The following is a 17,878-nucleotide window of genomic DNA, read 5'->3' on the forward strand; positions in this document are numbered from 1 at the left end:
TTTTCTGTCGCAAATTCTACGCAGAGACAAAAATCAGCTGCTCCTTCAGCGTGCCGCTTCTGCTCCGTCCGCGGCGGCACGAGCGGCAGAAGCAACGCCATTGGCGCATATCCCAATCATTTCACCAGTGCAGCTCTCCTTATATGGACTCATGAACAGGCAATTCTCTCCGCTGTTCAACTTGAGTTACTTTACTGTGACGTGTACATCTTTGTCATTTCAACCTGTTATATAATTGCAATTATTTTTAATTAAAAAAAAGGAAAAAGAGCAGTAGGCCAGAAAAGCGTTGTCCGTCCCATTTTTTATTTTATTTTTTTCATTCACTCAGTTCTGAGTTGGTGAAGTGGATTTGACGAACACGGTCACCCAATCCGCTCTCATTCTTTCACACTCTCTCTGCAACTAGGTATTCATCATCTTCATCGGAACTTAGCTTTGGTGTTCCTCTCTTGAATCTCGACACATCTCTTTTTGATTGATTCGTTTTTGTGGATTTGGATATACTAGATTGAAGTTTTGGATGAGTTTGATGTGAAAACCTTTCGAATTTCCTGAATTTCTCGCGGTTTTTGCTATGGAGAGTAGCGTGCCAGGTCGACTTGCAGGATGGGATATTCATGGCTTCCGTACAATGGAAGGTACAATTGACCGACGCTTTTTGCGGTTTCGTTTTGCACTGAGAGCGTGTTGTCTCTGCTTTAGATTCGGTTTTTGTCTAAAGTTGGTGATTCTTGAGTTTGCTGGACTGGAAAGTGGAGTGTGGGAGTTTCTGTTTAGGGTTTACTTTTGGTTCATATTGCGATCGTGTTTCCTTGGCTTTGGAAATAATTTCTACTGATTATTTGTTGGTTTGGAATTTGATGGCTATTTATGTTTCTCTTATGCGATATTGACATATGCTTCAAGGATTTTGCGCATGATTTGCTGCTTTAACTGAGAATTTTGTTTTTGTTTCTTTTTTTGCTAATTTGATTGATTTTGTTCATAAAAGTAAATTGTATTTCGATAATCGACAAAGGAAAGAGTTAGAATCGGTGAGAAGTTACCCTAGTCGAGGACAAGATGGAATTTCGGAAATGAGATATTAGTTCATGTTGTGACCTAGCTTCACCGGTTCCAGAATTTTTTTTTTCCTGAAGATTTTAATGCCAATTTATGTTTCCATATATGGTTCAAGGCCTTTAGGCATGATTTTCTGTTTTATGGGATTCTCTCTCTCTCTCTCTCTCTCTAATTGTATATGACTTTGTCCATGAAAGTGTAAAAAGGGACCGTACAATACTGTTTGTCATGTGAAACAAGAGCTACCTGATTGCAGTAATGGGAAGGAGTAACATGGTTTAGGTTGAAGGCACTACAGGGATAAAGGGGAGGGAGGACTTCAGTAGAGCTGTAGGTGTAGGGAGGAAAGACAAGATAAGATGGTCAACAAGAGACGATGGGAAGCTACATTTTTATTCCTGTCCGTGAAAGTCAGGAACTCAAAACATGGTTTTTTTTGTTAACTGTTAAGTATATATCTATATATGTGAATATACCCATAAATATATATATATATATATATATATATATCTATTTATGTGTATATATATGTTTGTGTGTGTGTATTTCCTTCCTTATATTCCAATGACTACTTTGACAAAATTGTCACTTGGCAATATGGACAACATGTCATCAACTTGAATTTGATTTGATGAATAATTCAATTTATTTTACATCCATATCTCTCATCCTTATTAATACTCATGGCTCCTTTTTGCATGGACAGATTTGGATGTTGACAGCATATTGGAAGAAGCCAAGGGGAGGTGGCTACGGCCAAATGAAATTCATGCAATACTTTGTAACTACACTCTTTTCACCGTCAATGTCAAGCCAGTGAATTTGCCTCCAAGTAACTACCTATTAATCCTAGCATGAATGTTGTGGAGGTTAACATAATTTTCAATCATTCAACCCCATGCAACATATAATTTTTTTCTCACATGCTAGCAATGTGGGATCTGCTAGTAACCAAGGAAGATATAAGTCATGTGTTGAACTCGTTTCAACTTTTCTCTCTATCTTCTTGTTTCTGTATTGTTTGGCAGATATAGAAAATTTGATGCCATGTATCCTTCCATAACCTGTCCAATTTTTTCTTTATTGAATCTTTTTATCATTCTTAGTTCTCATGAAAGCTCAACTTTGACTAATCCTACTGTTCTCGCAGCTCAAAAACCTTGTGTTCACTGGGTGGAACTTAATATACCTTTTTGGTGTGCATTATGGGATAGATGCATTTGCTAGTTGGATTTTTCAAATGACTTTACCCATATATTGTATTTTAATGTAGTCGGAACTGTAAAGATATAAGATCCATGTTTTGCAAAGCCAACAACTGGATAATATGTTCTCCACATGCAACAACCTGAAAGTGGTAGTGATATCATAAAATTTGCATGTAGTGTTCTTTATTTTTTAGTGTGAAAATTATTGGCATGCCATTATAAATTATTCTAAGCCCAACTTTTGATTCACTACCTTTTTCTTACAAGGAAGTGCAGTTTGATTGAAAATAAAATTCAAGTGTTATTGGAAGGCTAGCAAAGTCTAGCCAATCAACAAAGCACATTGTTTAGCCAATTTTGGGTTGGGACTTCTTAAATTGATTATTATCAGTTGGTTTGGGTTTGAGCGATTGACTTGATAAGTTCATATAATCAATTAGTAAATGAATTCATGCTTACCAACTACTAAGCCAAGAAAACAAGCTCTTCTTGCTTATTATTATTGTCCATGTTGAATTATATGAAATATTTCTTTGGTTAATTTAAAGCTAATTATCTTAAGTGCGTCACGGAAGTCAGGATAATGCTAAAACAATGTTTAAGCAGGTTTGGTTTGGGTTGAATAATTGCTTGTATTTATTAAGGCTTGTAGCTGACTTGAACTTGGCATAGCCATCACTACATCTAATTGTATGCTTTGAATCCTCTTTTTCTATTCAATTGTTAAAAATGATAACTGATGCACACGGTTAAAATCTTTTTCTTCTGTTTATCTTTTAAGTCTGACTGTATTGCCTTCCTCCTGGTGCTGGATTAGAGTGTGATTTACAGTTTCTGTGAATTTGCGATTCTTTCCTTTTTTTTTTATTGGTTACAATTGATACTGGATATGCATCTAATATCAGATTCTTGTGATGTGATAGGTGGCAAAATTGTATTGTTTGACCGTAGAATGCTGCGGAACTTTCGGAAAGATGGTCATAACTGGAAGAAGAAAAATGATGGGAAAACTGTTAAAGAAGCTCATGAACATTTAAAAGTGAGAAATTCCCATTTTCTATGCCTTTGTGGTGTTGATGTGTACTCAAATAACATATATAGCTTAGTGAACTATTTTGTTCCTTCAATAAGGAGAAGGCTTTTTTTGGCTCCTTACCTCTTCGCCTTTAGTAGGCTTTGATTTTATACTCTGTGTGCACTTATTTCACCTTCTTTTAGACACTTTTAATACATGCTCTCTATTTGTCTAAACAAAAAAAAGAAAAGAAAAGAACTGTTTTGTTCCTTTAATATACACTAGATTTTTCTTGGGTATATAGTTCTTATTTTATTAAATTAAATTGTGTAATTTCTGTAGATATGTTGGTTTAGATTCATTTTTTTATTTTTTTTGCCCTACATTCGTTTCAATTTCTTTTTATGCTTTATTTTCTATTTTTGCTTCTTCTTATGTTACTCGTGGCTTTCTCATCCTTAATATGACATTTTTGTGCCACAATTTTCCGCAGAATAACTGTAGTCATATTTTTCTTGCCCCTCTTCACATTTTAGAATTAAGTCCTACTTCTTGTATTGTTATGGTTTCTCAATTATTTCTATATTCTGTCTATATGAAAGAATTGCTTTTTCTTTTTTTTTTTTTCCATAATTTTATTGCTTTTTCACAATTTGTCTTGAGAATATCCATTTTCATTCAATTTTTTTTTTAGAAGTTGCCCATATTTTCTTTTATCTCATGCTACAGGTTGGTAATGACGAAAGGATCCATGTTTATTATGCACATGGCCAAGATAACCCGACCTTTGTTCGCAGGTGTTACTGGCTTCTTGATAAGTACGTATGAGTTAAAGTTCTCATGGACCCATAAGTCAATCATGCCTACTTGTTTTCTTTATTATTTGTATCTGATGCAAAAAATGATGCAATTTCTCCCTTTCAGTATGGCATTTGACAGTGTTTTCTCATGTTTAGTATGAACCTTGAATCCATTTTATTTTGTTTCAGGACACTGGAACACATAGTCCTTGTTCATTATCGTGAAACACAAGAGGTTGGTCTACTAGACCCCATTAATTTATAATATTGCCAAGCATAATCATATTACATGCCTGTTTAGAAACATCTATGTCTTGGTTTCTGTTTCAATGGCTCCCTTTTTTTTTCTTTCTTTTTAAAAAAAAAATAAAAAAAAATCAGAAACCCTACAGATAAAGAAAGACAAGACATCCTTCGACACTACACAAATTTAGATCAAGACACGGGAGAGAAATTGCAAAATGTGAAACAACATTTGAAACAAACATTAGATAGACTCTAAGGAGACACATAGTCTTCAACACAAGATATTAACTACTTTGTTGCTCTTTTAGCTAGCCCATCTACCACTTGATTTGCAAAGTGAGGAACTCGTTGAATGGAGCACCCCAACGCTATAAAGATGTTGAATATTTAGTGCAACCACCTATCAAGCCTCCATAACCCTCTTTCCTTTTTAGCCACTCATGAGATAACAATAGTGGAATCCCTCTCTACCACAAAATTGGATAATCTCAAAGCTTTTGCTTGTACAAAGCCCTCCAAAAGTGCTACAACCTTGACCTCAATGGCAAAATCATTACCTACAAGTTTAGAGTGTGCTTCAAGAACTGAACCTCGATGATCAAATCACGCTACCAATCTCAAATTGCTTTGGGGTGTGCAAAGCACATCCATCAAAGTTCAATTTCACTAGTCCTTCAATTTGTGCTTACCATATTTGTGAGATCTTCCTTACCAACTTCCTTGACTTGCATACAAGGTGTCAGTCTAGCAATATAAGGTTCAAGGTGGTGCCTCTAATGGCTTGACTAGAATAGGGAAAAAGAGAGGAAGAATAGTGAAATAAGTCCCAAACCGCAACCACAGTCCTCTTAGTATCCTAAAAAGTCCTCACGTTCCATCCCTATCATATTGACCAAATCATACTAAGACTTGCAATACCCCATAGAACCTTTTCTTTCACATGATTCCCAAAAGCCTTTGAAGGAGATAGTCATCATTTCCATGGTGGTATCCAATCTGTTCTTGCAAGGATGAGTAGTCTATGTGATAAGCCCAAAGTTAATGGGCAGTGAAGAAAAGATGATCAATTGATTCTCCACTCTTCATGCACATGATGCACCACTCTGGCTTAAGAGCCTTGAGAGGCCTTTGCTTTTGGGGCATATCATTGGTATTAACTCTCTTACTAGCCACAAGCCATGCAGAAGTCTTTATTTTAGAGGGGGTTTTAGATTACCACATGAACTTAGTTGATCAAAAGGAATAGAGGAGGATCATTGTGAAAGGGCCCTAAGGAAAAAACTAATTGTGAACAAGCCTAATGAGGTCGAAGACCAAACCCTTACATCATGGTAGGAAGGTGATAGCTACTCATTAGCTACAAAAGACTTCAATCAAGCTTATTCCTCAAATTCATGATTTTTGAGATTTTGGTGAAAGTTCAAAATCCCAAGTTAGGGTGAGGAAGATCAGCAATACATGCATAGCAGGTACATAAATACATAGACATATACATGCGTGCATAAATAAATGCATGCACAGATTATATACACTTATAGCTATGCCTATGAAGAACATAATTGATATAATGCACATGCATTTTTCCCAGTGTGAGGCTTTAGGAATGATTCCTCGGAACAAAGTCAAATATTTTTACACGTCTATAAGTGTAAGGCATTGACATAACTAGTACCCAAAAGTAGGACTCTCATTGCCAAACTGAGGTTAATAAATCAGTTTTTATTTAAACTAACTTTTGATCATCATAACAATGATATTTACTCCTTTAAAAAAAAAAAAAAAGAAGTTTTTTGAGGTGTCAATTACATTCTCAGTCACCTCATATGTAGATTACAAAACTGGCTTATTACTATTTGATTTCTTACCTCTATGAGCATAAGTGTCTATCTCAATATGGTTCTATTATATCAATCTTTTCCTCATTACACAACTGTTTCATTGGAGACACAACATTGGTTGTCTATTCAAAACTTGAGGCTGTTTAGGGGGATGAAATAGGGGTTTATAACTGGGACTTCAAATACCAAATTTGCTTACTGAATCTGCTGCTTGCTCATATTCATTTTATGTTTCCCACATGTAATATATAATGTTAATGTTCTATTCCTTTGGTGTATACCTCCTTTTAAAGCATTGAGGAATTCATGGATGGAATAATAGAATGATCACTGTAACATTCACATGAAAAATGCATCAAGTGACAGATCTACTGCCTGATGGCGATTGATGTATTCAGTATTTCATGTCAAGAATTGTGATGTGGATGCACCCTTCCAAGGGTAGCAACGTTTGTTAGCCTAGTTAGAGGAACAATGAATTGGCCTTTGTAAATTGAGCATTTTGTTCTAAACAAAGAATTTGATCGGTTCATGTTCTAACCAATTCTACATTCTTTCAGTGAAATTGTTAGCGTTAGCAGCATAGCATCACTTTAGAGCCTGTACCTTTTACCAAAAAATAAAATAAAATAAAATATAGGAGAAGTATCTTGGCTTTTGGTGAAATAGGAAGAAACTCAACAATACCTTAACACATTAATAGAAGACCACAAAGCGCCAAATTATGGTAATAAGCTTTTTTTGTTTATCCATTCTCTTGAGGACTCCAAATTAACAATATGTTCTAACATTGTTTTGGGCTGTGATGGACTTATTGTACAGTCGCAGGGTTCTCCAGTCACACCTGTGAATTCCAGTCCAAGTCCTAATTCAGCCACCTCTGACCCATCTGCTCCTTGGCTTTTATCAGAAGAAACTGATTCTGGGACTGGTAGTACATACCGTGCTGGTGAGAAAGAACATCAAGGTGATGTTGGAGGAAATTTCTCCAAGTAAAATTATCTTATGTTGTCAGTGTGAGAGGGTTCACTTCATTGCAGTGGAGCCTAATGGGAATTCTGAGTTCATCTCTGCCTACCAGAAAATAAAAAATAAAATAAAAGATGGCTTCATGTCTAGTGACTGATATTGCAGTAGTTATGATTATGGACAACTAATATGCCAGCTTTATGATATAGTCAGTGTTGACTATCAAGTTAATGCTTTCTTGATTTTTTATATTATGTTCTGACCTTTTATTTTTGGATGGTCTGCAGAGCCTAGGGATAGTATAACTGTCAGAAATTATGAGATGAGAATTCATGAGCTTAATACACTTGAATGGGATGAGCTTTTGGTGTCAAATGATCCCAACAATTCAATGGCACCTAAGGAAGGTAACTAAGTAGATGCTACTTGCATTGTAACTGGTCTCAATTGGAAAACTATTAACCCCCCATTTTTATGGCAGGAAAAATTTCATCCTTTGAGCAACAGAATCAACATGTAATAACAAGTTCCAACAGTTATGTAAGTAAAATAATTCCTACTGGAAGATTTTTCTTACTACATCTGTCTGTCTTTGGTTGGTGAGGCAGTCAATTCTGTTGTATTTATTATATCATCTAATATTTCCTGCTATTTATCTAATTTATAATCTCTTGTTTGTTATTATAAGGGATAGACTATGTTGCCCTTGTATTAAACCTCTGATGTCATGATTTTTGTGCAGAAAGTGAACCTACTGAATTTTGTATTGAAAAACTTTATATTGTATCTTTGTTTCATCCTTTTTTTCCTGTTGATGGGAAAGTCTTACTTTTTTTTTTTCCACTTGTTTTGGGTTGGGGTGGGAGGTGGGTGGTTATCTTTTGCATTTTTTCTTTCAAAATATGCGTGGGGTATCTACTTCATAACTATCAAAAGTCAGCTGATTTGCCTTCTATAATGTGACATTGTTCTCCTTGTAGTTTATTGCTAATTGTCAATAATGGTGTGGCATTGTTCTACTATTATTTATTACTCTGATTATCAATAAAAATGAATTTTAATTGGGCTTCCTTGCTTTACCTTTTACTTGATCAGTACCTCACTAATACTAGTGGAAGCAAGCTAAGTGCCTTAGTATCACATGCCTAAAGTTAAGACTTGTAAAGACTTTGTTTTTGCTTGTCAGTTGATGCTAAAAACTAAATCCGATGGTTCATCCTTACAGAATAGGCCCCATTCAACCAATGATTTGCCAGTAGGAATTTCTCCTTTGGGGAATCCTGCGGAATCAATTGCTGGGAATGAATCTGCCCATTTCAATTTTCTGGATGATGTTTACTTTCAGAAAATAGGGGGTCAAGTGAATCCAAATGGGCAGAGAAGGGATTCTGTTGCAGTGGGAACCGGTGATCCTGTGGACATTTTGCTCAAAGATAGTTTGGAACCTCAGGACAGTTTTGGAAGGTGGATGAACTATATCATGACCGATTCTCCAGTATCAGTAGATGATCCATCACTTGGTTCCCCTGTTTCAAGTAGTCATGATTCAGTAGTCTCTGCAGCGGGGAATCATCAACAATCTTCTGTTCCTGATACAATATTCAGTATAACTGACTTCTCACCTTCATGGGCCATTTCAACTGAAAAAACCAAGGTTTTTTCCCTTTGCTACCACTTTTTACTGTTGCTTGGCTCTATTTATTGCTGCATATATTTTTTTTCCTGATGGACTCTGCTTGAAAAAATAGTGTGTTTTGACTTGCATCTTCTATTCTTTGACCAAAGAATTCTTTTTATGCTTAAAAGCCTTCACTTAATGATTGACATGTAGAGAAGAATTGATAAAAATGAGGGAGAAAACTAGGCTTACCTTTTAGGATAAAAAACAGTTAGAAATAGATTTTACATTTTGCATGGAACAAATAGATATCATATAAATAGTAAATAATATCATTTTGATTTTTAACTGATGGGATATAAACTGGTGATTAACTATCTATTGCATAAGATTATTTGTTTACGAAGTGAGCCAATGTACCAAGTTATACATTCTCAATTGCCGTGAGAGGATCATCCATTACTTTGTATATTGTATGACCAATGAGGTGGAAGTAAAAGGTGCAACTAAAAAAAAAATGTTCTTAACAATGAAATGGTAGTTAAAAGAAAAATGGAGTACAGATGATACTAGTTTAAACTACTTGTAAGAAGTTCTAATAGCCTCACTAAATTATTGCAGAACTACCAATTATATGTACTCTATATCCTGACTTTAGAAAAACCATCAAGCTTTTGATCGAATAACCTTAAAATGGTTGAGTCAATGAAATTGTTTCATACAGCCGATATCACCTTCAAACTAAGAGTGGTTAGTTTCAATGTGATGATATACATACTTTAACCATGAGTGGAGAAAACAGATTATTGCTTACAGCAATATGTTTTTTTAAAGTGAAAGAACATAGGATCATTATGTAGGCTTACTTATGGGGAAAGCTTGGACTCTGAAATAAATGTTGGAATCTGACACTGATGATAGAAAAGTTTTAGTGTGTGTTTTGTTGTCATCATTTTGAGCACTTAAATATATTCAAATTTTCATTACAGTACCTGGGAAAACATAGATATTGAATTGAAAATGCCAAAATTATAGCCAACTTATGGGGTTTCTGAAGCTGTTGTATCTCAATTTTTGAGTCTGCTTTGAGTCCATATGGATCTCTTAGATGGAATTATCACTTATATGTAATAGTCAGTAAAGCTCTGTCTAGCAGTTTTGGTCATAGAGTACTTGTCAAAAAAAAAGCAGTTTTGGTCATAGAGTTTTTAGGGTTACTATTCATCCAAGCTTTGTTCATCTATGCAATGCCCTCATCACCAGAAGCTGATGGTGTAAGCATGCTGAACCTGTGCAATCAGATGCAGTTATTTCTGTAAATTTGGACTTTAAAACCTGGATTTATCCCAATTTCATTGGAAAGTAGATGTGTCTTAATGTATATCACTTGTAGTATAGAAAATTGTGCATTTCTTTGTAAATGGAGGGAAATAAGTTCTAAAATGAGTCCTGGTTATAGAGTAAAGTGTTTTCTATGCAGTTTTGAGCTACTGAACAATTGAAGCTGAAACATTAGTTAATTTCTCACATTCAATTAATTGTTTACTGCAGATCCTGGTGATTGGTTTTCTTCATGAAAATTATGCAGATCTTGCAAAGTCCAATCTATTTTTTGTCTGTGGTGATGTATGTGTTCCTGCAGAAATCATCCAACTTGGGGTATTTCGATGTTTGGTACCACCACATGCCCCTGGATTAGTAAATTTTTATTTGAGTTTTGATGGCCATAAACCTATCAGCCAAGTTGTGACTTTTGAGTATCGGGCTCCTTTATTGTATAACCAGACAGTTTCTTCAGAAGTTGAAACCAATTGGGAGGAGTTTCAGTTTCAGATGAGGCTTTCTCATTTACTTTTCTCTACATCCAAGGGCCTTAACATTATGTCCAGCAAAATATCACCAAATGCCCTGAGGGAAGCAAAGAATTTTGTCAAAAAGACCTCTTTCATTGCCAGGAATTGGGCAAATTTGACCAAGACAATTGGAGACAACAGAATCTTGGTTTCACAAGCAAAAGACCTTTTGTTTGAGTTTGCATTGTTAAACAAATTACAGGAATGGCTAGTGGAAAGAATTGTTGAGGGGGGTAAAACCTCAGAGCGCGATGGTCAGGGTCAAGGGGTAATCCATTTGTGTGCTATGCTAGGCTATACACGAGCTGTTTATCTATATTCACTATCAGGCTTATCATTGGATTACCGCGATAAATTTGGATGGACAGCTCTTCATTGGGCTGCATACTATGGAAGGTATAGTTCTCTGATCCATCATATAATGCAGAAGACCTACAGCATCTGCTACAACTGGCTAGGTTGCTGCATCCTACTCCACTCTTGAAACTTTTTAATCAAAACATTTCCAGGATCTCTCTTGCACTCACAGGAGTGAGATTTTGGCTCTGTTATGTCATGTTTATATCTTCCATTATTCTTTTCATGCAAATAACTATGATGATATAGAGAGAATAGTTTCTATATGCAGTGGCTGCAGAAAATTTACTTTTGATATTGAAGTTATGCCTTTCATTGTTTGATTTTGAAAATATTCATGTGCAGGCAGAAAATGGTTGCCGTGCTTTTATCTGCAGGGGCGAAGCCCAACTTGGTCACAGACCCCACCTCAGAAAACCCTGGTGGATGCACTGCTGCTGATCTTGCATCTAAGGAAGGTCATGATGGCTTAGCAGCTTATCTTGCAGAAAAGGGGTTAGTAGAACAGTTCAACGATATGACCTTGGCCGGAAATGTCAGTGGTTCACTGCAAGTTAGCACAACCGAACAAATAAATTCAGAGAACCTCAGTGAGGAGGAGATGAATTTAAAGGATACTTTGGCAGCATATCGGACAGCTGCTGATGCAGCAGCACGTATACAGGTTGCATTCAGGGAGCGCTCACTAAAGTTAAGGACAAAAGCAGTTGAAAATTGCAATCCAGAGATTGAGGCACGCAATATAGTCGCAGCAATGAGGATTCAGCATGCCTTTCGCAACTATGAGACACGAAAAAGGATGGCCGCTGCTGCTCGAATTCAACATAGGTTTCGTAGTTGGAAGATACGAAAAGAGTTCCTCAATATGCGTCGCCAAGCAATTAAAATTCAAGTAAGCCCTCTCTCCTCTGTTCTGTTCTATAATTGACAAATAAATGCAACTACCACGAGCCAAGTGGCAGGCCCAAATCACTTGTTTGGCAGGTACAATTTAAATTGTATTTGCTCGGTCAAGCTAGATGGTGATTGTGTCAACCTACTTGATTTTCCAATTTATTTTTTGGCCCTGGCAACCTGAGTTGGCCTGGGTAAAATGATTCTCTCAAGAGCTGGAGGATGCCGACCTGATCAGTGGTTTGGGATCCTGCTGAACTTTATATGAGGAGGCCTGACCAAAAGGAAACACTTTTTTCTGTGTGCCATATTCTTGTACATTTATCAAGTTTGTCTTCTAGGTGTTAAAAATATTAACATTTCTTATGCACTTTGTGATTATGGCATGCCTAACCATCATTTCCCTAACATGAGAAATCCAACAAGAGAATTATCTAAGTACATTTTTCTCCAATGCAGGCTGTTTTCCGGGGCTTCCAAGTGCGGAGGCAGTACCGCAAGATTCTATGGTCAGTTGGAGTCCTTGAGAAGGTGATTCTGCGCTGGCGTATGAAGAGGAAAGGCTTCCGTGGGCTTCAGGTTGACACTGTTGATCAACTTCAAGAAAGTGACACAGAGGAGGACTTCTTCCGGGCCAGCAGGAGACAAGCTGAAGACCGTGTTGAGAGATCTGTTATACGTGTTCAAGCGATGTTCCGTTCAAAGAAAGCTCAAGAAGAATACCGGAGAATGAAGTTGGCCCACAATGAAGCAAAGGTAGGTGTACTCTTGATTGTTATAGGTGAGCAATGAGGACTAGTTATTAAGCAATTCAACCTTGATGAGCCAAAGTAGCTGTCCTATTGAATCTTATATAGGTGAGTTATGAGGATTTAACTAACCGCTCAACTTTTTCTTTGTGCAGCTGGAATTTGAAGGTTTTATTGATCCTGATACCAACATGGATGGATGAAGACAAGTTCACTACGAGGTTCATTTTCTTATCTAGCTTGTATATCTTGTAAATGCCTTGATTGATATAAATTTGCAATTGTTACCTTCCCGATCTCCTTTTAGGAATTTAGAGGGGTAATGGTTTCAGTGTTTTCATCTGTCTTGTTTTAGTTTTAGCATCAAGCTGTTAGGTTTGAATTTTGATCGTCTTTGTAAGATCCGACTATAACACGACAGTGTAGTTTCCCAGTTCATCTGATTCTCTTCGTACCTGTGAGATCATGGGGGTTAAAGTAAACTTCCTTCCCAACAACCCCCACAATCATAGAATCTTGTTTAGACTTGTGAGGGCAGAGTGCTATTTTTTAACAGGTGCCTGCATTCAAAGAAGCTGCTTTGTTTTATGGACGCGAGCAACTGTCCCAACCCATGAACAGGCTCATAATGAAATAGCCCGAGTGAAATTTATTTCTGAAATGTCACTTTTTGGTGAATCGTTTTCTAATATATGCAGCATTGTGTGATTTCAACCTTCTCAGATTTATACTCGCCAAATCTTTATAGAACAGGAACACGGTCATTGCTTTATTCAGCTTAGAACATGGCTGCTTAGCCGATTCATGAGTTTTCAGTTGTCTTTGTTTAGATTTGTGGTTTAAAGATGGGCGTACTTCCCACTTTAAATTATGGTCAAATTTTGATCAAGTTTATAAGGTTGGAGCAAAGAGTGTGAAGTGAAAACCAAACCTTCTTTAGGATTTTCATTTTTCATTTCCCAATACTAAACACATAAATAATGTGTGATTGCATGATTATTTAAAATAATCAGGTTTTATTAGGGTTTTTGTTTTTGTTATTCTTTCTATCCATTGCGGTTTCCAGGTTATCATCATCTTGGAACAATAGAATTGGGAATAGGAATTCCCAAAGTCAAAATTCTTATCTTGCATTTGGTATTATGATTTACTTTATTTGCATTCCCATGTTTGCATGCCAAGACTCGTAATAAAGCAAGTGAAATCAGAACCAAAGATAAATTTCTTTCCACTGTCTCATGACGATGCATGCGAAGTCCCAAAATCCAAACTGCCATTTTCCAGTAGCCTTTGCGGTGATGAAGGGAGAAGGAGGAAAGATCATGAAGAAAAGAGGGGAAAAAATGAAACTCATGTTATTAAAAAAAAGGGTTTAGACGGCATTATTGCTCATAACTTTTAGTTATGTAGAAAATAATTTTTATTATATTTTATTTTTAAAAGAATTCTAAGTATTTTTAGTGACCCATCATTGCAAAAAGCATAGTATGTGTCTGATTGGCAATGGGCACCTGATGGATATGGAACGATCTTAGCCAGTCCACTGCGTCCCTCGTGGGTGTTGGTAAAAGAATGGCGGGTACTCCACTCAACAATTCATCCGTTCACCCAAGGAACAGAACTACCATCCAACCAATGTAGTAATGAACTACTAAAAATGAATGCGAGCCTACGGTTACCGACAGATAGGTTGCAGCAGATCTGTCCTATTGGGAAAATTAGGAGGCTCATTAATGAAGGTCAAAAGCAAACCATCATCTTCTCTTGCCCAATAAAAAAGTTACGGTTGAAAAACTTTGAGTGAATAACACGAACAATAAATGAAATTCAAATCCATCAGACATGCTAACCATGGGTAACATTCGAGTCCCTCTTACTACCATGTAGAATTTATCCATAGGATGTGGAAAGCGAGAGAGATCTAATTCTGGAACAAAAGGAAAAAAGAGGATGTCCTCAGTAGACTACATATTACAGCCTCATTGATCATTATAACCTCAATCCATTTATTTGTTCAGCAAATTAATTACCCAAACAAACAGTAAAACCAAAAAACAGCTTACCTATCCGTACCAAAAGAATAGGAACACAGAAAGTCTGTTGAAGCTAAAATGAAGTAAAGGCTGGTATCAAAGTCTGACATATTCACTCTACAAAGCAACTAGTGATTAAATACCTGCAACAGCAGTTCAAAATGAAGAGACTGCCGCAGTGGGCAGGAAAATTACCATCAGGTAACCAGGCTGCGTTTGCTAGTCTATTCATTCGTTCTCCTACTTGATGTACTGAGAGACCCACTTGAAACCTTCACCATATCCCATTTTGCGAACAATGCTGCACATGAACACCTCGAGAGGGCGGACATTTGAGTCTACCAGATTAACCTTACCCTTACCAGTCGTGAAGTTGGTCAGGCCCAGGTGGTAACGCAACTCATCCTCAGAGGCAGCATAGGGTATGTCTATCTTGTTTCCCAGAATGAGAAATGGAACATTTGCCAGTGACTCATCAGAAAGGAGAGCATCCAACTCCCTCTTTGACTCAGCAAATCTTTCCTTGTCATACGCATCGACCAGGTACACCACAGCATCCACCTAAAAAGATTGTCAATTATCTAAGAGTCACATCCCCCCACCATATTAAGTTGTTATAGTTTGATTTTTCATGAATTTTAGACCCAAAAATAATACAAGCAGAACTACAATTGACACAGAAAAATAGTATTATGTATAATAAAAATAAATAAATAAAAGTGAAAGCTGAAAGTCGGCAAAATAATAAAATAACAATGGAATTGTTCTTCAGAAACAGAATCCTAGGCTTTCAAATTGCAATTTAATAATCTCACATGTATCAACCATTATAACAAATATAATGGTAGATGGGATCCATAATGCTTCAATTTAACTAACACCAAGGAAAGGAAAAATGAGCAGACAAGGACATGCTGAACTTATTCAACAAAGGGGCACATGTATAAGGAATGAAAAGAAAAACAGATCTATACAAATATGATCATCAATGATAAACCAATTGCAAGCTATCTAATCCGCCATACTAGTCAGTAAAATATTATACAAAATACCGGTATGAAGAGTCAAACACAAGATCCCCTTACCATCCTCCCCATATCTCTGTAAGAAAATGGAAAAAACCGGTATGGATTAGCATCCACTAGATAGGTACTGACAACAAGAGGCATCAAACCAAAAAACTAAAAAAAGCAGACAAACCTTCTCATCTGATCACATAAAAAGATTATTAAAATTTTGAAATTCCAGCTATGATAGCAATTGACAAAAATAGTTAAAACAAGAAAAAACACTAAGAATACAACTGAGTCAAATGTGATTGGAGACAGCTAAGAACAATTTCAATGAGCGACTTCCAGCTCAAATAAATATCGATACAATATAAATCAATCTTTCTCAGCAAATATATATAAGAATATAGGTGATTAAACAACAATTTGCCCGGAGATAAACAAAGAAATTGGCTGATAAACCAACTAGAAATTTTGAGATTCAATTTATACCTTGGCATAATAATCCTTCCAGACTCTTCGAGCGATCTGATGCCCACCCAAATCAAAGGCTTTAAACTTAATTTTCCCAATACTCAATTCCTCGGACGTCGGATGCTGCGTTGGTTGATGCTGAACTAATCTCTGCAGCATGAAAGATCCAGAAACAACTTCAATTCCAAATCAACACATATTCACGAATTGAAGGGGGAAAACAACATCCAAGGGGAAAAATAAAATAAAATAAAAAAATTGTTGACCGAGAAAATGTGGTAGGGGTCAAGAAAATAAATCGAAATTCAGAATCTTATATTCTTCAAAAGTTCGGGATCCGAGAAAACAAACGATCGATCACTCAACGACACCTCCAGTTATTTATTTATTTCTTCATTGTTTAAATCAAAACAAAATAAGGCATAAGATTCGAACATTTTTATTCCTCAATAGCCAAATATAAGGTGTAAAAAAACTAAATCCAGAAATCAAGAAAGGCACTGAGACTGATATATTAGAATACCGAACCTCATCTTTCAGCATATGAAGCAACGTCGTTTTTCCCGCATTATCAAGCCCTAAAAATAAGATCTTCGCCTCTTTTTGCCATAGCCCCAAAGATGCGAGAAGTCCATAGAACCAATCGAAAAGAAACATGGTGTTCCGACAAGATTCGCGACTCAAAACGCGGCCAATTCACCGGAATTAAGCCGAAAACCACAAACTTATCGACGAACTCGCCGGAAAATCCCACCGGGGGCGGAGATTCCGACCGTTTGATTGGACGGAAAATAGCGAAAAAAATACAGAGGCAGCCGAGAAAACGAAGGAAAATAAACAAGAAAATTTTCACCGCCCTGGGTTTTGACTGGTCTCCCGGATCTTATATCACGAACCGTAGTGTGATTACCGGTTTGGCCGGTGAGTGCTTCGATGGCTGGGGACGTGGGGCGGTATAGGCGAGGGGAAAACCGGAATTGCCTGTTCCTGAACTGGTTTACACGTGTAAAGTCAAGATTGGTCAGTACGCGTCATTGGGTGGGTACTAGCCGTCGATTTTGAAACGAGCGGTGACGATTTTGTCATGAGATCCTGGGGAGATCTACGGTATGAATATTAAGATACAAACACATGACCATCTTATGCAATCGAATGGCGAATACGTGGGAACTGGGACGGGAATTAGTCTATCTAAGATTTATTAATTACAAATCTATAATTTATTAATAAAGCCAAATCAATAGCATTTTCGCGTTGCAGGTAAGTCACGTTTCTCACGTGTAGGATCTGACTCTGAGATTGTTTTCACTCCCAATTCCGAGATGTTTTTAGGATCCACATTTAAAATACAATATGAACAGTAAAGGAAATTAATTGAATTCGAACTTATATTTCCTTAAGAATGAATGAAAATACCTAATTAGTTCAACGTGGTATTAAGTAATTAAGGAATAAAGACTGAAAAAAAAAAAAAACCATTATTCTTAAATTGAAAATTAAGTCTAATAAAATAATAATGTCAACACCTTAATCATTTTTTTAAGCTAATGAAATATATGTTATATTATATTTATGTTTAATTTATAAATAAAATAAAGAATATATCATTTTTCAAATGATATTTATTTGAAATACAAATTATATTGCATTCAAATATTTCTGATTAAAAAGTTTAAAATTTATCACATGTTTTTAACATTTTATGGAAATTGTTCTACTATTTATAGTTTAGTAAGAATAGTTACTATT

At 36.2% G+C, this 17,878-nt stretch overlaps 2 protein-coding genes across 4 annotated transcripts; one reads left to right on the forward strand and one right to left on the reverse strand.

Annotated features, from left to right (window-relative positions):
- Positions 1 to 263: 263 nt before the first annotated feature.
- Positions 264 to 13,055, forward strand: LOC100243111 (calmodulin-binding transcription activator 5). Of its 3 annotated transcripts, none has more exons than XM_002272082.5 (14): positions 264 to 409; positions 511 to 641; positions 1,772 to 1,897; positions 3,197 to 3,312; positions 4,018 to 4,106; positions 4,278 to 4,323; positions 6,995 to 7,139; positions 7,429 to 7,548; positions 7,623 to 7,681; positions 8,367 to 8,795; positions 10,311 to 11,008; positions 11,315 to 11,861; positions 12,323 to 12,619; positions 12,768 to 13,055. In XM_002272082.5, the coding sequence occupies exons 2-14, from the start codon at positions 578 to 580 to the stop codon at positions 12,813 to 12,815; spliced, it is 2,784 nt and encodes a 927-aa protein (XP_002272118.2). In that variant the 5' UTR covers positions 264 to 409; positions 511 to 577; the 3' UTR covers positions 12,816 to 13,055. The 3 variants fall into 3 exon arrangements, with proteins under 3 accessions (XP_002272118.2, XP_059592686.1, XP_010649530.1); XM_059736703.1 differs by having other exon boundaries at positions 265 to 409; positions 8,487 to 8,795; XM_010651228.3 differs by having other exon boundaries at positions 275 to 409; positions 1,772 to 1,846.
- A 1,539-nt stretch (positions 13,056 to 14,594) lies between these two features.
- On the reverse strand, positions 14,595 to 17,211 carry LOC100256889 (GTP-binding protein SAR1A). The gene is made up of 3 exons (XM_002276707.4): positions 16,658 to 17,211; positions 16,148 to 16,279; positions 14,595 to 15,206 (listed from the first exon to the last, which is right to left on the reverse strand). Exons 1-3 carry the CDS (start codon positions 16,784 to 16,786, stop codon positions 14,886 to 14,888), a joined length of 582 nt encoding a protein of 193 aa, XP_002276743.1. The 5' UTR covers positions 16,787 to 17,211; the 3' UTR covers positions 14,595 to 14,885.
- Between the last annotated feature and the right edge of the window lie 667 nt (positions 17,212 to 17,878).

The sequence above is a fragment of the Vitis vinifera genome, chromosome 5 (genome assembly GCF_030704535.1).
Source record: "Vitis vinifera cultivar Pinot Noir 40024 chromosome 5, ASM3070453v1".
Lineage (NCBI taxonomy): Eukaryota > Viridiplantae > Streptophyta > Magnoliopsida > Vitales > Vitaceae > Vitis > Vitis vinifera.

What these genes read in the sequence shown, in the direction of transcription:
- LOC100243111 (XM_002272082.5), top strand. Translation starts at nt 578, where the DNA reads ATGGAGAGTAGCGTGCCAGGTCGACTTGCAGGATGGGATATTCATGGC. An exon ending in AAGCTCATGAACATTTAAAA is followed by an intron (nt 3,313 to 4,017) that starts GTGAGAAATTCC and finishes CTCATGCTACAG; the next exon opens with GTTGGTAATGACGAAAGGAT. An exon ending in TGGCCCACAATGAAGCAAAG is followed by an intron (nt 12,620 to 12,767) that starts GTAGGTGTACTC and finishes TTCTTTGTGCAG; the next exon opens with CTGGAATTTGAAGGTTTTAT.
- LOC100256889 (XM_002276707.4), bottom strand. Translation starts at nt 16,786, where the DNA reads ATGTTTCTTTTCGATTGGTTCTATGGACTTCTCGCATCTTTGGGGCTA. An exon ending in TTCATATGCTGAAAGATGAG is followed by an intron (nt 16,280 to 16,657) that starts GTTCGGTATTCT and finishes TTCATGCTGCAG; the next exon opens with AGATTAGTTCAGCATCAACC. An exon ending in GGAAGGATTATTATGCCAAG is followed by an intron (nt 15,207 to 16,147) that starts GTATAAATTGAA and finishes CAATCTTTTTAG; the next exon opens with GTGGATGCTGTGGTGTACCT.